The sequence below is a fragment of the Elephas maximus genome, chromosome 14 (genome assembly GCF_024166365.1).
Source record: "Elephas maximus indicus isolate mEleMax1 chromosome 14, mEleMax1 primary haplotype, whole genome shotgun sequence".
Classification (NCBI taxonomy): Eukaryota; Metazoa; Chordata; class Mammalia; order Proboscidea; family Elephantidae; genus Elephas; species Elephas maximus.
In genome coordinates, this window is record NC_064832.1 from 68,125,658 (window position 1) to 68,142,429 (window position 16,772).

At 39.0% G+C, this 16,772-nt stretch overlaps 1 protein-coding gene across 6 annotated transcripts in view; it reads right to left on the reverse strand.

Annotated features, from left to right (window-relative positions):
- TBC1D4 (TBC1 domain family member 4) overlaps nt 1-16,772 on the reverse strand; it is a 233,734-nt gene that overhangs the window by 62,687 nt on the left and 154,275 nt on the right. For all 6 annotated transcript variants that reach the window (XM_049853000.1, XM_049852995.1, XM_049852996.1 and 3 more), the window contains exons 5-7: nt 11,545-11,677; nt 2,336-2,427; nt 1,965-2,075 (exon numbers count right to left, since the gene is read on the reverse strand). In XM_049853000.1, the coding sequence (XP_049708957.1) occupies nt 1,965-2,075; nt 2,336-2,427; nt 11,545-11,677 (336 nt within the window). The remainder of the gene's footprint in view (nt 1-1,964; nt 2,076-2,335; nt 2,428-11,544; nt 11,678-16,772) is intronic.

Here is a 16,772-nt window from a genome sequence, read left to right on the forward strand (position 1 = left end):
CTCCCAACCACCACATCCACCAAGTCCCTTAAAAATCCACCGTCACAGGGACAGAGGAACTCTCTTCAGAGTGCAAATCCGATTTTCTCACGCTTTAACGTGAAATCCTTCAGTGACAATGTCCAGCCTAGCACTTAAGGCCCTTCGTCACCTCTCCACTTGCTCCTCCTTCCAGCCTTATTCCCCCTGCCCCCGAAAAATCAGGATACCTTCTTCAGTGCCTGAAAGGAATATGTCCAGTCACACCGCTGGATGCCGTTGTGCTTAATGTTGCTCTCGGAAAATACACTTCCTCAACTTTCCAGATTAGCAAACTTTATCTTACAATTCCCAAACCGAAACCCATTGCCGTCGAGTCGATTCTGACTCATAGTGACCCTAAAGGGCAGAGTAGAACTTCCCCATAGGATTTCCAAGGAGTGCCTGGTGGATTCGAACTGCTGACCTTCTGGTTAGCAGCCGTAGCTCTTAACCACTAGGCCACCAAGGTTTCTGTCCAGTCCTTCCAAAATATTCATCTCTTCGCATTCCTTAATACTCCCCCCGCCCCTGACCCTTACTCTCCATCCAAGCTCCAAAACAAAGACAGATGTAGCTACTTTTGTTCTCCCTGCAAATTACTTTCTAAAAGCCACTTATTGCCTCTATTATACTTACCTGTCTGCCTTCCCCTTTAGAACTTGAGCCCTGGTGCTGCAGTGATTAAGAATTTGGCTGCTAACAAAAGATCAGCAGTTCGAATCCACCAGCCACTCCTTGGAAACTCTGTGGGGTAATTCTATTCTGTCCTATAGAGTCTCTATGAGCTGGAATCGCCTCAATGGCAACGGGTTTAGAATGTTTGAGCCCTCCTCCAGAGAGGACACTGTTCATTTATCTTTTTTTTTTGTCACTACTAAAGCACACAGTGTGGCTCATAGAAATTTCTGAAAAGGTGCTTGTTCAATGACTAAATGAAGGAATGGGTACTCATCAAGTAATATGTGACTTGTTCTAAATACGGGTTGAAATAAAGATATAACGAACTAGTGTTATTAAGAGATAATTACATCATGATTCTCTTATGATGCTACTGCTGATGGCTTTGCTTTACCCACGCACAGCTGGAAAAACATTCTAACCCATGTGCACAAAGCTATCATCTTTGATTTGCCACTGGGGCCGCCACATACATAATACTATGCCCTGGCCCTTTACCACTCAGGCTGTCTAAGCTTGTGCCTGCGCTTTTGCCCCTCGGTGGCAAAAACAGTTGAGCACTTGACTAGTAGCCGAAAGCTTGGCAGTTCAAACCCATTCAGAGGCCTGTCTTCCGAGGGCAGGACTGGTACTCTGCTTCTGAAAGGTCACAGCCTTGAAAACCCTATGAAGCAGTTCCACTCTGCTCTACATGGGGTCACCGGGAGTAATAATCAACTCAGCGGCAACTAACGACAACAGCAAGCTTTTAATAAAATGTTCAAAAGAAATTGAAACAAAATAATGAACTAATATAACTAAAAATATATTTTCATTCTAAATCATGAACATTTGTTATCCCTTCTTTTATAATAAAAACCAAAAACCAAAGTCATTGCCATTGAGTCAATTCCTACTCACAGTGACCCTACAGCACAGAGTAGAACTGTCCCCTAGGGTTTCCAAGGAGTGGCTGGTGGATTCAAACTGCCAACCTTTTGGTTAGCAGTCAAACGCTTAACCACTGTGCCACCAGGCCTCCGTTTTTATACTAAAAACTATAAATGTTTTTACATTTTAAAACCACCATTAGTTTATCTCCATGCAACAATGTCTGCTAAAATTTCCTGTAAAACCCCTAAAATGCTGGGGGAAAAAAGTGTGATAGGATTTTTGCCCTCAAAAAGATAAGAGTTCAAAGTAAAGACATGCCTTCTTCATCTAATGTTTTGACAAAATATGAAAGGAGTGAACAAAACAAACCAGACAAAGAGAAAACACCTCACCGACGGGCCTTCCCCAGTGTGAGCATGTGTCCTCTGCTTGGCCTCACACAGCTGCCTCAGATGTAAAATCACCAGTTCGTTTTCTTCCTGGTCACTGACTGGCTTCATTTTCTGTTGAACAGACAAACCAAGAGACTACGGCAACAGAGCACCTCTCATTTTATTTTATTCTTACTTGATTTTATCATTTTGGTAAACATAAATAAAGCGAAGATTTTAACTGCTCCTAAAAGCAAAACCGGCATTCTAGTTACTATTAAATATCACTCTGTATCTTTAACTTCAGATAGAGGAGCAAAAAGGCACTCATTAAAACAGGACCTGCTTCTCATTTCTTATATCTTAGTCAGAAGAAATATAAATGATGTTACCTGAACTCGTTCAAAGATGTCAGCTTGCTCATTATCTGTCAAAGATGAGAGATGCCTCTGTATTACCAGCTTGGCTCTTGGGGGGTACAGACCTAAGAAAAATGATTAAAAAAAAAAAAGAAAAATCATTGCCATTGAGTTGATTTCAACTCATAGTGATCCTATGGGAAAAGGTAGAACTGTCCCATAGGGTTTCCAAGGAGTCGCTGGTGGATTAGAACTGCCAACCTCTTGGTTAGCAGCCAAGCTCTTAACCACTGTACCACGAGGGCCACAAAAAAATGACAGGAAGAGAGTATTAAACAGAATCAGGCGGCAGAGATCTAAACGTATGTAATGCATTACAGCTCACCCTTTAGGCAGAAGGCACTGAATTTAATCTTCTCAAGGAGATGTGTTACTGCCTACAACAAACCTTGGAACACTACATTAAAATGATTACAACTAGAGGGAAAATCTCATCAAAATTAACAGCCTCTGGCAGTGACCCTACAGTCAGAACTATAACCAAGAATTTTCATATGTCACCAAGTTGACAGTACTAGCGGGTATCATTTAATGTATTAACAAACTTAACCGTGATATACACTCATAGCCGAATTAACATTATCCTAGTTGACGGCATGGAAATAAAAGCTGAGCTGCAGCTCTGGCCAACATCTCTAAGCAAAAAAAAAACGGCACCAGAAGAAGAAAACCTGACTGCACACAGCAGAGCTATCGCTTAGGCTCTTCCCCTCACGCAGCCCTTGTTCTGTGGGAATAAAGCTTCAAGGTGAACATCAACAACACTTTTATTGTTACTTTACTTCAAAAATTTTTACTTCTTTAAATCACAATATTTATAAATCTATTACACTCTTAAACATATTTTATAGTAAATCCTTGGGCAAATTTTTTTTGCCACAAAAACATTTCTATTTTTATGATTACAAAAAGAGAAAATCTAATTCATATTTACAACGGTTCGACTGACCACCTGTTTTTAAGGAACAGAACCTACTTTACATAGTTAGGTAGCACTTATGGTGCTTGATACTGTACTTTGGTTAGGGAGAGGATATTTAACTATCTATCATATTTAATAAACCTTATAGGTAGGCTGCCATTTTAGGTTCTTTCTCAGTTTATAGTTAAAGACTTGTATTACATGATATCAAGCCATAATTTGAATATTTTCTATGTATTCATTATATTTTATTTATATAAAGACAACAGATGTTGGCAAGGATGTGGAGAAACCCTTATTGCTGGTGGGAATGCAAAATGGTACAGTCACTATAGACAACAGTTTGGTGGCTCCTCAAAAAGTTAAACACAGAACTACCATAAGAAAAAAAAAAACGTTGCCATCGAGTCAATTCCAACTTATAGCGACCCTGCAGGGCAGAGAAGAACTGCCCCACAGAGTTTCCAAGGAGTGCCTGGTGGTTTCAAACTGCTGACCTTTTGGTTAGTAGCCATAGCACTTAACCACTACACCCCCAGTGTTTCCTAGAACTACCATATGACCCAGCAATTCCACTCCTAGGTATATACCCAAGAGCCTTGAAAGCAGTGATACAAACAGACACACATATACCAGTGTTCACTGCAGCACTATTCATTAAGTGTCAAAAGGTAAAAACAACTTAAATGTTCACCAACAGAGGAATGGACAAATAAAACGTGGTATGTACATACAAGGAACCCTGGTGGCCCAGTGGTTAAGAGCTTGGCTGCTAACAGAAAGGCTGGCAGTTCAAATCCACCAGCCGTTCTTTGGAAACCCTATGGGGCAATTCTACTCTGTCCTATAGGGCTGCTATGAGTTGGAATTGACTTGATGGCAGTGGGTTTAGTTTTTGGATATACATACAACGGAATACTACTCAGCCATCAAAAGAAATGAAGTCCTGATACATGCCACAACATGGATGAATCTTGAGAACATTATGCTGAGTGAAGGAAACCTATCACAAAAGGACAACTATTTTATGATGTCACTTATATAAAATATCTAGAAATGACAAATATATAGAGACCAAAGTTAATTAGTGATTACCAGGGGCAAGAGGGAAGGGAAGAAGGGGAGTCGTCGTTTAGGAAGCTCTGATTTTTTGCTTATGGTGATGGAAATTTGGCAACAGATACCGGTGACGGTTGTACAACATGATAAATATAACTGACACCACTAAATTGTACAGATGAAAAGCAATAAATTGGCAAATAAACATTTTTACAATAAAAAATACTTTCTTGCAATTTATTTTGCTAAGTGGCATCACAGAATTTAAAAAGAAACAATAGGATAGACTATAAGTACATGGCACAGTTTTAACTGTACTTATTTCTAAAAAATATGAGGAAAAAGCAAATTAAAATAAACTGATGGGATCACATTTGAGCTATTTTTCTTTTTAAATAAAAGAACTAACAAGACCTGTATGGGTATTATAGGAGAGAATTACTTCAAAATACAAACTGTTGAAAAAAAACAGCAAGCATTTGATGGTTGCCAGGATGTAGACAGTGCCAGCATACTGTGGCTCTGCCTCCCCTGGACCTGCTTTAAGTCACTATGCAGTGTAAAACGAGTCAGAAAAACTTCTGAAAACTAACTTATCAGTTTTACCTTTCTTTGTGCAATATGGAGCAAATTCTGTGAAAATCTCTATGATCACATGCAGAAAATATCAGGCACTAAAATTCATCCTGATGGCACGATGTCACTCAATGTCATTGCTTATTATCTTGCTAGAAAAGTCTCCTTAAGAAGCTCCCTAGACAATATATTAAGATATTGACTCACATGATTGTTTTGTTTACTATCCAAGTGACTGATCAGCGTGCCTAAGAAAATAAAGCTTTAAAAGGGGTGAAGAAAGGTAAAAAGAGTACTGTAGTTACAGGCAGTCCTCTGGTTAGGAACATCCGACTTAGGGACAACTCATACTTTCCTTTTATAATGTTATATAAATTTGCTCCCACTTTGAAACGACTGAGCCAGTCCCTAAAAAAAAAAAAAAATTTTCCCTCCAGACAAATTCTTCATTACAATCTCCTTCACTTGCTGCATATGCAGCTTTTAAACCACTGAAAAGGTTTCTAGCCCTTTCGTGCACTGAAGTTAGGCTAAATAAGAACCATAAGTACCTGTTCAGACTTACCTACAAATTCAACTTCAAGACTTAAAGACACAGGAACAGATCTTACTCGTAACTCAGGGACGGCCTTATGTGAAATACATAACTAAATTGAGAGCCCCAAAATTCCAGTAATTAGACACGGCTGGAGTTTCTTTTCTCAAAATGTACATACCCCCTCCACCAAGAATCTATGTAATTGACTTTCGTCTTTCCCCCAATTTGGAACCACTTACTAGTGAATTACTGATATTAAGAGCCATGTAAGGAGCCCTGGTATTGACTCGGCACTGGTTTTTTTTTTTTTTTTTAAGGAGCCCTGGTGGCAAAACAGTTAAGCACCTGGCTGCTAACCACAAGGTTGGCAGTTCAAACCCACCAGCAGCTCCAAGGGAGAAAAGACCTGGTGATCTGCTCTGGTAAAGGTCACAGCCTAAGAAACCTATGGGGTAGTCCTACTCTGTCCTATAGGGTCACCATGAGTCAGAATTGACTTGTCAGCACACAACAATGTAGAGTAGGAAAAAAAGCATGTTAGTGTAGGAAAAAAAAAAGATTGAGGATAACTGTTCCATCTCCATGATACACAACATCACTTCAGCTGCAGATTCTAAGGTTTGGTCTGTGGGAGATGTCGTTCCTCTGAGACGCTGTATTGTGGATTCACTCCGACAGAAATGACTGGCTTTGTTCCTCCTCCTCTAACTGGCAAGGCTCCAAAAAGGCATTGTGATTAGGACAACAGATCACACATCTATTTACTCCGTCTTGTTATTTTTTTTCCATTAAAAACAGAACTCCTTATTAATGCAGCCAAACATATCAACAAAACCCCAAAAATCCATTGCAGTCAAGTCAATTTCAATTCAAAGCAACCCTATAGGATGGAGGAGAACTGCCCCACAGGGTTTCCAAGGAGCAGCTGGTGGATTTTAACTGTGGACCTTTTGGCTAGCAGCTGAGCTCCTAACCACTACACCACCAGAGTTCCAATGTATTGACAGGAATACTATAACTTTAAGTGAAATGAAATACTGATATCAAGGTACTTTGCAATATCTTTCTCACTAACTTTCTACTCTTAATTATTTGTGTTTAATCTAAATATGGCTCTTCTTCCAGTGTCATACTTTCTGCCTCGGCATAAAATAAGCTTCAAAATCACAAATCTTATTTGGGTTAAAAAAAAAAAAAAACCTGTTGGGAAACACAAATGCCAAGAGGCTTCAAGGCAGCTGAGCCCTGAAGTCCTTCCCTTCTGATATTCTCAGAGAGAAGGTATCAATTTGCTTTGAAAACAGATTGTACAAGTTCAAATCCTAGCTCTGCTCCTTGAGAGCAATATCAATGTGGCAAGTTGCTTACTCATCATGTGTCTGGATGTCTCAGTTTCCTCACATATAAGGATCAAACACAGTACTTACCTTATGCAGTTTTTATAAGGATTAAATAAGCTAATACATGCAAAGTACAATAGTGCCTAGCACCATTGTACTTTGCATGTATTAGCTTATTTATGGAAGTATCTGCTTTATTGTTATTATTTTTATTCCTGCTATAGGAAACCCTGGTGGCATAGTGGTTAACAGCTACAGGCTGCTAACCAAAAGGTCAGCACTTTGAATCCACCAGGTGCTCCTTGGAAACACATGGAGCAGTTCTACTCTGTCCTATAGGGTCACTATGAGTCAGAATTGATGATGGCAAGGGGTTTGGTTTTTTTTTTTTTTAATAGGAGCACTGAAGGAGCTCTGGTGGTGCAGTGGTTAACTGCTCAGCTGCTAACCAAAAGGTCACAGTTTGAACCCACCAGCTGCTCCGCAGGATAAAGATGTGGCAATCTGCTTCCATAAAGATTTACAGCCTTGGAAACCCAATGGGGCAGTTCTACTCTGTCCTATAGGATCACTATGAGTTGGAATTGACTTGACTGCAATGTTTTTTTTTTTTTTAATAGGAGAACTGCCCTATCTATTGCTTTCTTTGTCTGATGTCAAGGGCAGAAAGAAAAAAAAAAAAATCATGTGGGGGGATACTGCCCAAGATGTTAGGAAAACAATCACCACAACAACCCTGTGTTAGTGTGAAGCCTTTTTCCAGTAAGCATGGCCCCTTCCTTTCCTCCCTTCAGATATATGCAAACCTTGAAGCTAATGAAGCTTAAGTTTCAGGGCCCCCTCAAGACCTTGGGAGGGGCTGTAGCAATTCTGCATTCATAATTTTGTACTCTTTCTTAAAATGGGTCTTTAAAACTATAAAAACTTTAGGCCCCACAAAACTGAGATCCAACCCTCTATACATATAAACAGAGTCCCTCATACCTGTTACAGCTATGGTTTTAAACTTCCTAGGTGGTACAAGGAAACCCTGCTGGTATAGTGGTTAAGACCTATGGCTGCTAACCAAAATGTCATCAGTTCGAATCCACCAAGCACTCCTTGGAAACTTTATTGGGCAGTTCTACTCTGTCCCATGGGATCACTATGAGTCGGAATCAACTTGACAGCAGTGGGCTTGGTTTTGGTTTGGGTGGTACAAACTGTTAACACACTTGGCTGCTAATCAAAAGGTTGGTGATCCAAGTCCACCCACAGGTACCTCGAAAGAAAGGTCTGGCAATCTACTTCCAAGAAATCAGCCATTGAAAACCCTAAAGATCACGGTTCCACTTTAACACAAGTGGGGTTGCCACGAGTCAGAGTCGACTCAGTGGGAACTGTCTGTTTTATAGTTTTAAAGCCAGTTCTTGAGAGTACGAGAATTTAAAACTTTTTTAGTAATAGAAGATCTATTTTAAAATATACCTAGAATGCAGTTGTAAAAACAGAAGTACAATGTTGTTTTCTCACGCCTAAAATTTTAGCTTTGTTTATGAAGAAACAGTCCTATGGTGTGAAGTTCGAAGACTAATATTCAAAAAGGAATACCTCCTTATCATCATTCTATGAACATTTGAGGCATATCTGCTGCCAGTTTTTTCTCTATAAATTTTTGCTTTATTTTTAATTACCCAAGTAATTTAGCAAGCTCTACATTTTTAAAATATTAAAAACACTACAGATAAAACTAAATTTGCCTTTGCTTCATATCCCCAATCCTGGTCTCCTCCCTCATTCTCTAGAGGTAAAACTATTAAAAGTTTGTTGTGTATCTTTTTAGTCTATTTTATACTCTTTCACACACATACACACACACACACATATATATATACACACACACATGCATCCATAGAAAAGATGTGGTGTTGGTAATTGTTGCAGAGAGGATCTATGCTAGAATTAGCAAAGGTTTCAGAGAACAGAGATGTGTGTTGATTTAAACTACCTTCCCCAAAATATTTGTTGACTGAGTCCAGGAGGAATGATAGAAACTTTACAGTAAAGCATCCTGAGGGGACCCCCTTGATCAGGAGATCAAGGCCAGTATCACCAGTAACAGAACTTGTCCACATCGTGAACCCCATGATATGATGCACTGAGAGGGATGCAATTCTGGCCAGGGATAATGACCTTAGTACATCATGAGATGACACTACACAGGCTCAACTGAGGGACTTTCAGCAAAATTGCTGAACAATGTTCTTTAAGCGTGCCAAGGTCCTGAAAGACAAGGAAAGACTGAGGAATGGTTCCAGACTGCAGGAGACCAGGGAGAAATAACAACTAAACACAAAGTGGGATCTCGACTGATATCCTAGAACAAAAAGGACATTAGTGGGAAAACTGTTGTTGTTAGGTCCTGTGGAGTCGATTTTGATTCCTAGCAACCCCATGTGACAAGGCAGAACTACCCCATAAGGTTTTCTAGGCTGTAATTTTTATGGGAGCAGATCACCACGTCTTTCTTCTGCAGAGCTGCTGGGTGGGTTCCAAGCTCTGATCCTCAGGTTAGCAGCCCAGCACTTAACCGTCGCACCACGAGGGTGAAGTTCAGATGAAGGGATTAGTTTGGTTAACAGCATTGTGCCAACATTAATTTCCTGTCCTGATAATTGCATCACAGGTATCTAAGACCTACTTTGTAGTCTAAAAATAGATACAAATAAAAAGGTTTCAAACAGGAAAATATATCGTATTATTCTAAGCGTTTTTCTAGACACAGCATCAAAGGGTATGTTACTTTGCAAATTACTTTTTTTTACTCAATAACACATTTTTAAGATGTATCCAAGTGGACACGCAGTTCAAATTTATTCCTATTAACTGCTTAATTATATGACCATACTTCAATTCTCCTACTGATGCACATTTAGATTGTTTCCAATTTTCTATTGTTTACAAACAATACAAACTACATCACCATGTGCATCTATGTAAGAGTTTCTCTTATCAAGCTATGGAATTGCTGGATAATAGGATATATGCAATTTTACGTGAATGAGTTACTATCAATTGCCCTCCAAAATAGCTATACCAATTTCACTCCCATCAGCATTACATACATGTACTGATTTCCCTACAATTTCATCAACGGTTAATCTGATGACTATTTTATTGTTGTTTTCACTGACATCTAATGAAATTGAGCATCTTCCCATTTTCATTATTGGTCCTTTTAATTCCTTTCATGAGACATGTTTCTTTTTGTGATGTTTGCAACCTTCCTACTGGGCAGTTCTACTTTTTTCTCATAGATTATAGAAATTCCTACAAATTCTGGATACCAATCTGCTACCTCGTTTGTTGCGTATCATTTAACTTCCAAATAAGCAGTTTTGTTATGTAAAAGTTTTCAATTTTCAAGAAGCCAAATCATTTCTACCTTAATAGAGTCCTCCTTCTTTAAGGACTATTATTCCTTATTTTAACAATTTTTATATTGTGTTTCTTTACACTGAGGATTTTGATTCATCTAGAATGTATCTGAGTAGGATAAGTAGTAGGGATCTTCCCCCCTTGGATATTTAATTCATCTAACACCATTTCCTGAGTAATTTAGCCATTCCTCACAGATTAATAATGTTCCCTTTATCATACCCCAAGGAATGTTCTATTTTTTATAAATCTTTTCATGTGTTTGAAAATGATATGCATTCTGGAAAATTATAATCATAAATTTTAAAGCCTGAATAGTATATTTAAATGGTCCTTCCTCACATAACTTAATGGATATTCAATAAACACTGCTGTTTATCGCTGATTTTGCCATGTGTTCATGATTCTGTAGCCTACTGAGCAGAAATCACAATTACCTCTACAATGATATGACCATTCTTTTTTTTTTTTTTTTTCTGTTTTCTCGCCATTTATTATAACACCTGTGATACTGAATTGGATTTATTTGCTCACACGACTGTCTTCCACTCCAGAATGTAAGCTTTCTAAAGGCAGGGTCCAAGTCTCAATCTTTTCTCAAACCCCAGTGCCTAGCACACTGCTCAGCACATAGTAGATGCTTAACAAGCATTTATTAAATTGTTATCTTTATATAGGTACTTGCTCACATTGTTTTTGTTGTTGTTAGTACAGATGACTAGAAGACAGGGAAGGTGAGTCACAGTAACACCCCTTCCACTTCTTCATGCTCCACTCTCATTCTCAGAACAGAGTCAAAAACAAAAACCAAAAGCCACCCTGCTCTATGGTGTCACTATTATCTCCCTGTCATTTACAAATATAACTCAAAAACCAAGAAAGATGAAATACAGCTCTAAGCCTGTAGGGAAAAAGAACACATCATCAAGTGAGGGGGAAGGGAAACAAATTTAGCTGTCAACCTTCTATGATGGTTTTGCCTTTCTTCATTCATGCAACAAATATTTGGTCAGTTCCCATTATGCACCACTACGCCTCCAGGGTTTCTTTCCATTATGTACACAGTAGAGTCTTTAGAACTGTGGGAAATACAAGTCCCTTTCTTGATCTTGCCTTGTGGAAAAAAAAAGAGAGAAAGACCAAAAAAAAAAAAAAAGCTAGTCTCTAGGAGAGATAGACAGCATACTCCGATTTGACTAGACATGAGAAACGGTTCCTTGAGCTCTTGTTTTAACCAGAAACAAAGAACTATTTAATGACAGCAGGGACTTTCTTGTTTCCCAAAGGCCAAAGCAAACTCCTCTTCTGCCAAGGCCAAGTCATACCGTACCTTCGATCCTTTCACAGAGCTTATGCAGAGAGTGCATAGGGCAAGCCTCACACAGCTTAATCTGGGTCTTGGCACTCTGCAGGGCAGCAGCCGTGCTGAAAGCCTGTTTCAGAGTCAGCATTACCTCATCAACCTACAAGAAGAAACAAAACTCAGGTCTATAAAGGTTGCTTTCATGGTAACACGTTAAAACCCCAACAGCAACCTAAGACTTTGCTGACACTAAAGAAATGAATAACAGAATTTTGATGACTAGTAAGCTGGCAGAAAGTTAAATAGTAAGCCTCGAAGTTAGGTCTTCTATACATATAACCGAAAGCTGGATGAACTAAGATCATTTTAACGTGCATAACAGAATACATTTTTTTTTAACAGAATACTAATCTGTTATTTGAATGCCACTTTCAAATGCCACTGAGTATTATCTACCACAGACAGTTTAATTAGTCCATCAGCTCTTTGTTGAATTAAGTGGTTTATCAGATAAAGACCTGTCTGGAAGTTTTGTCTGCTGTGATATAGACGGAGCAACAAAGTAAGTTCAACATTCACTTGTGTTAACAGGTATCCTATTTAAAGCTTATTCTTCTGGATCATTTTTAGCGTAAAAACAAATGTGTTTACATTCTAGGGGAAAATGAGTTCAATTTAATTAATTGGAGGAAAATATATGAAGGTTGGTGATCTTATCTACTTCCAAGTGGCTCCTACATTGTTATCATTCCACTTATGATTTGTGGCACTAAGAAGTGCTGACATGGTGTTGTCTAATAGCTGGGTCCCACCACTAGCGCACCATCTTGAAAACGGCCGTCTATTTCCTTTCTTCCTCTTCCACAACTCAATCAAGAAGTTTGAATCTAAATTTCTAGTTTCCTGGTTGCTTCTTTGAAGCCATCTAATAGCTCGTCCTTACACACTGTTAAACCTGCCTCAGGTTGTGCCCCTGTCTTTACTGTAACACTATCACCAGTGAAAAGGTGTGGTTTGCCCACACTTTGTAGGACTTAAAATAAATTCTAAAACCTCTATCGTGGAGCTTGGAAAGACTACAGCCCTCATCTAAACTAGCTTTGATAGTCAAAACCATTTACCACTCTTGGTAAACAAAATTTTTTAGGCTCTTTTTCTACTTCTCCTACGGCCTAAATAAAGAATAAGTTGTTACTTAAAATATTTAATCTACTTCTGGAGCCCTGGTAGCACAGAGGTTGAGAGGCTGGTTGCTCACCAAAAGGTCAACAGTTCAAATCCACCAGCCACTCCTTGGAAACCCTATGGAGTAGTTCTACTCTGTCCTATAGAGTTGCTACGAGTCCAAATCGACTTGATGGCAACGGGTTAATCTACTTCTGTGTCCGAGTGTATGAGGAACATGGAATAAAAAAAAAGCTTTACTCTTCTAATATCATTCAAAGAAGAATATCCAATACTAAGCAGTCAGCCACTGTTCAGTTGATTTTTACTACATTGTCAACCTAAAAAAAGGCTAATAATTTCACATCGTTCTATCAACAAAAATATTCATAAAATCTGTGATTTTGTAGTATCATTCTTTAAAAAAGAATTTCTAATTATTAAAAATAAAAGCACTACATGTTCAATGCCTTACATGTTGATTTCATTTGCTTTGTTATGTATTCAAAAGTAATTTTAATGACTTAGGGAGATGACATTTATTTCTGTTTTCTTGTTTCTCATTTAAAGGCACTTAAAGGGGTTAGTCATTTTGTTTAGCAATATAAATAGCTTTCACATGGGTTTATTTGTTATTTAATAATACTGCCTTGTAGAAGGCCTCTAGAGGAAATACTGAATTCTCAAATTTTCTTCTCTATTTCGAAATGAAACTAGGAGCCATTTCAATGGTATCCTGGATGTGACCACTAACTTCTCTTAATCACAAATACTACTAAAACCTTTATTTGACTTCTAAAATGTTAAGTGTTTTATTTTCTAAAACGCGCCACTTTTTTAGAAGGCCTACAAATTCTATCATGGGATCAGGGCAATGCAAAGTTCAAAATAATGCACTATGAATACTTAATTACTTTAGTCTAGATTAAAAAAATATTACACTAAGTCAATTGGCATAATAAAATCTATTAAGCAAACATTCTGCATCCCACTTTGAAGAGTGGCATCTGGGGTCTTAAATGCTAGCAAGCAGCCATCTAAGATGCATCAATTGGTCTCAACCCACCTGGATCAAAGGAGAATGAAGAATACCAAGGACACAAGGTAATTATGAGCCCAAGAGACAGAAAGGGCCACAGGAACCAGAGACTATATCACCCTGAGAACAGAAGAACTAGATGGTGCCCGGCTACAACCAATGACTGCCCTGACAGGGAACATAACAGAGAACCCCTGAGGGAGCAGGAGAACAGTGGGATGCAGACCCCAAATTCTCATTAAAAGACCAGACTTAATGGTCTGACTGAGACTGGAAGGACCCTGGTGGTCATGGCTCCCAGACCTTCTGTTGGCCCAGGACAGGAACCATTCCCGAAGCCAACTCTTCAGACATGGATTGGACTGGACAGTGGGTTGGAGTGGGATGCTGGTGAGGAGTGAGCTTCTTGGATCAGGTGGGCACTTGAAACTATGTTGGCATCTCCTGCCTGGAGGGGAGATGAGAGGGTGGAGAGGGTTAGAAGCTAGTGAAATGGACACGAAAAGAGAGACCGGAGGGAGACAGCGGGCTGTCTCATTAGGGGGAGAGTAATTGGGAGTATGTAGCAAGGTGTACATAAGTTTTTATGTGAGAGACTGACTTGATTTGTAAACTTTCACTTAAAGCACAATAAAAATTATAAAAAAAATATTTACAGGTCATGTCGAAAGGTTCAAAGCAAAGGAATAGGCAAAGATAAATCAATCATATTCAAACAAAAAGAAGTATTCTTATCATTACCATCAGACACTCCTAGTAAGAAGCATCAATCAGGACAAAGGCCAACTCATGACTCAAAGGGGAAAATCCATAAAGAAAACAATGCTCATAACAGTGTACACCAAATTTAAGTATTTCTCTAGCATCTTAGAAGAGATTTAAGAACCACAAAATGGGTGAAAACTTGACAAGAGTATCTACTCAAGGTCCCGGGAAATTTCAGTACTCAAATCATCCAAGAAGGAATGTCATTAATCCCATTTTTAACAACTGTTAATAACAAGACAATGATCTATTTCTATGGCTAATCCCCCACACATTGAAGTGCTCTCTATATTTGTTGGACTTTACAACATTTACAACATTCTAGTGATGCAAATTCTTCACTACTCACTTGTCTAAAGTTATGTTGTGGTGCGATTAATTACTTTTGCGTGTGGCCTCTCTAGCCATGGTCTTGGGACTCCCACCCAGATGACTGGGTGGGGCTGTACAAATAAGATAATTGTGGCCCATGCAGGGGACTAGTCTGTTTTGCCTTAAAAGACAGTCAATGCCAGAGCAGAGAGGAGAGCCCATCACCACCAAGAAGGGGAGACCCACAGCAGAGACCAGCAGCAGAGACCCACAGGAGCTGAAAAGATGAGTGCCTTTGGGCAGAGGCTGAGGGCCCAGATGAAGTCTACGCCTGACCAACAAATTTGGGACTTACCAGTCTCCACAACCGCATAAGCCATTTCCTTTATATGGTTCATGAATTCTGTGAGATGTTGCAGCAAATTAGGGAACCAAAGATAGGAGGCAGAATAGTGAGGTGAGAGGGAGTAGTCAATGTTAGAGATGATGGAGTGGTACAGCAGCTTGGAAACGTTAGACATTTGGGACACCTTTAACTTCTGCCTCATAAGAACCAGCTTTGTACTGGTTCTTATAAAAGAAATTATTCATTAATATGTCCTATACTTTTCGTTCCTAGAATGATACCACTTACTTCAATTTTTTCCAAATGAGAAACTTTTCATAGATCACTGCTTTCACTAAAACATCTTGAACTTTCTTCATCTCTTAAAATGTGGATATCAAACTTGAACTTGTCTCTTTCAACTACTTATCCGCCTTACATTGCTTGGTCATTAATGATTAGAGAGCTAGCTTAAGAGGATAATCAACACAAGATACAAGAAAAAGATAACTTCCTAGACTTTGAACCCCATTTTTCTATCAGTACACTCTAGGACCATGCTTTTTTCATAAACTATTAAAAACCCATTAACCCGCTGCTGTCGAGTCGATTCTGAATCATAGCAACCCTATAGGAACCCAGAGTAGAACTGCCCCCACAGAGTTTCCAAGGAATGCCTCGTGGATTCGAACTGCTGACCTTTTGGTTAGCAGCCATAGCTCTTAACCACTACGGCACCAGGGTTTCCTCATTTACTATTAGCCCCATATTATTCACGTAAATGCTGGGACTTGGGTATTGTTTCTGTTAGCTATAGTCAAGTAGGCCCCTGACTTGTGGCAATCCCACGCACAATGGAACAAAATGGTGCCCGGTCCTGCACCATCCCCGTGATCAGTTATGTATTGGACCATTGTGATTCATTGGGTTTTCACCAAATGATTTTCAGAATTAGATTGCCAGGGCTTTCTTCCTGGTACCTTAGTCTGAAAGCATGACTGAAACCTTTTCAGCATCATAGCAACACACCTCCACTGAGAGAGAGATGCTGGCTGTGCCTAAGGAGAAGTAGCTGGAAATTGAACCCGGGTCTCCAGCACAGAAAGCGAGAATTCTACCACTGAACCAGTATCCAGAGTCTTATTTCCTTCAGTTGAATGTTTGCCAACTTTCTGTCTGTATCTGTGGATGATATTTTTTATTTCCCTAAGCAGTAATAACTTGAGTTTTTTTTTCACATCTTTGAAACCTATTTTGGAAAAAGTATTTTTAAGAAAGGATAGTTCCTGCAGATCCCAATGGCTGGTGAAACAAGATTAAGGCACCTACCTACAACTGTTAAAGATTTTTTTTTAGGTATCTAAACTTCCTGTGCAATCCTCCAGGGCCTATTGCAAACACTGTACTGTTTATAAATTCATAGCAAATGCATTTAATGACATGCTACAAAGAAGCAAAACAAAATGCTAATTTTGTATTCTTTGCTCAGAGAAAATAGGTCAGCATGTGTGGTTTTGCATTACCTTGTCTTACACAACTGCCAAGGCCACATCAATAATACTGCTTAGACCTATAATATTTAATTGATCACTTGGTTTTTGTTCTGTATGTCAGTTGCTTAAGCCATCCTCTTTTATGAAGGAGACTGAC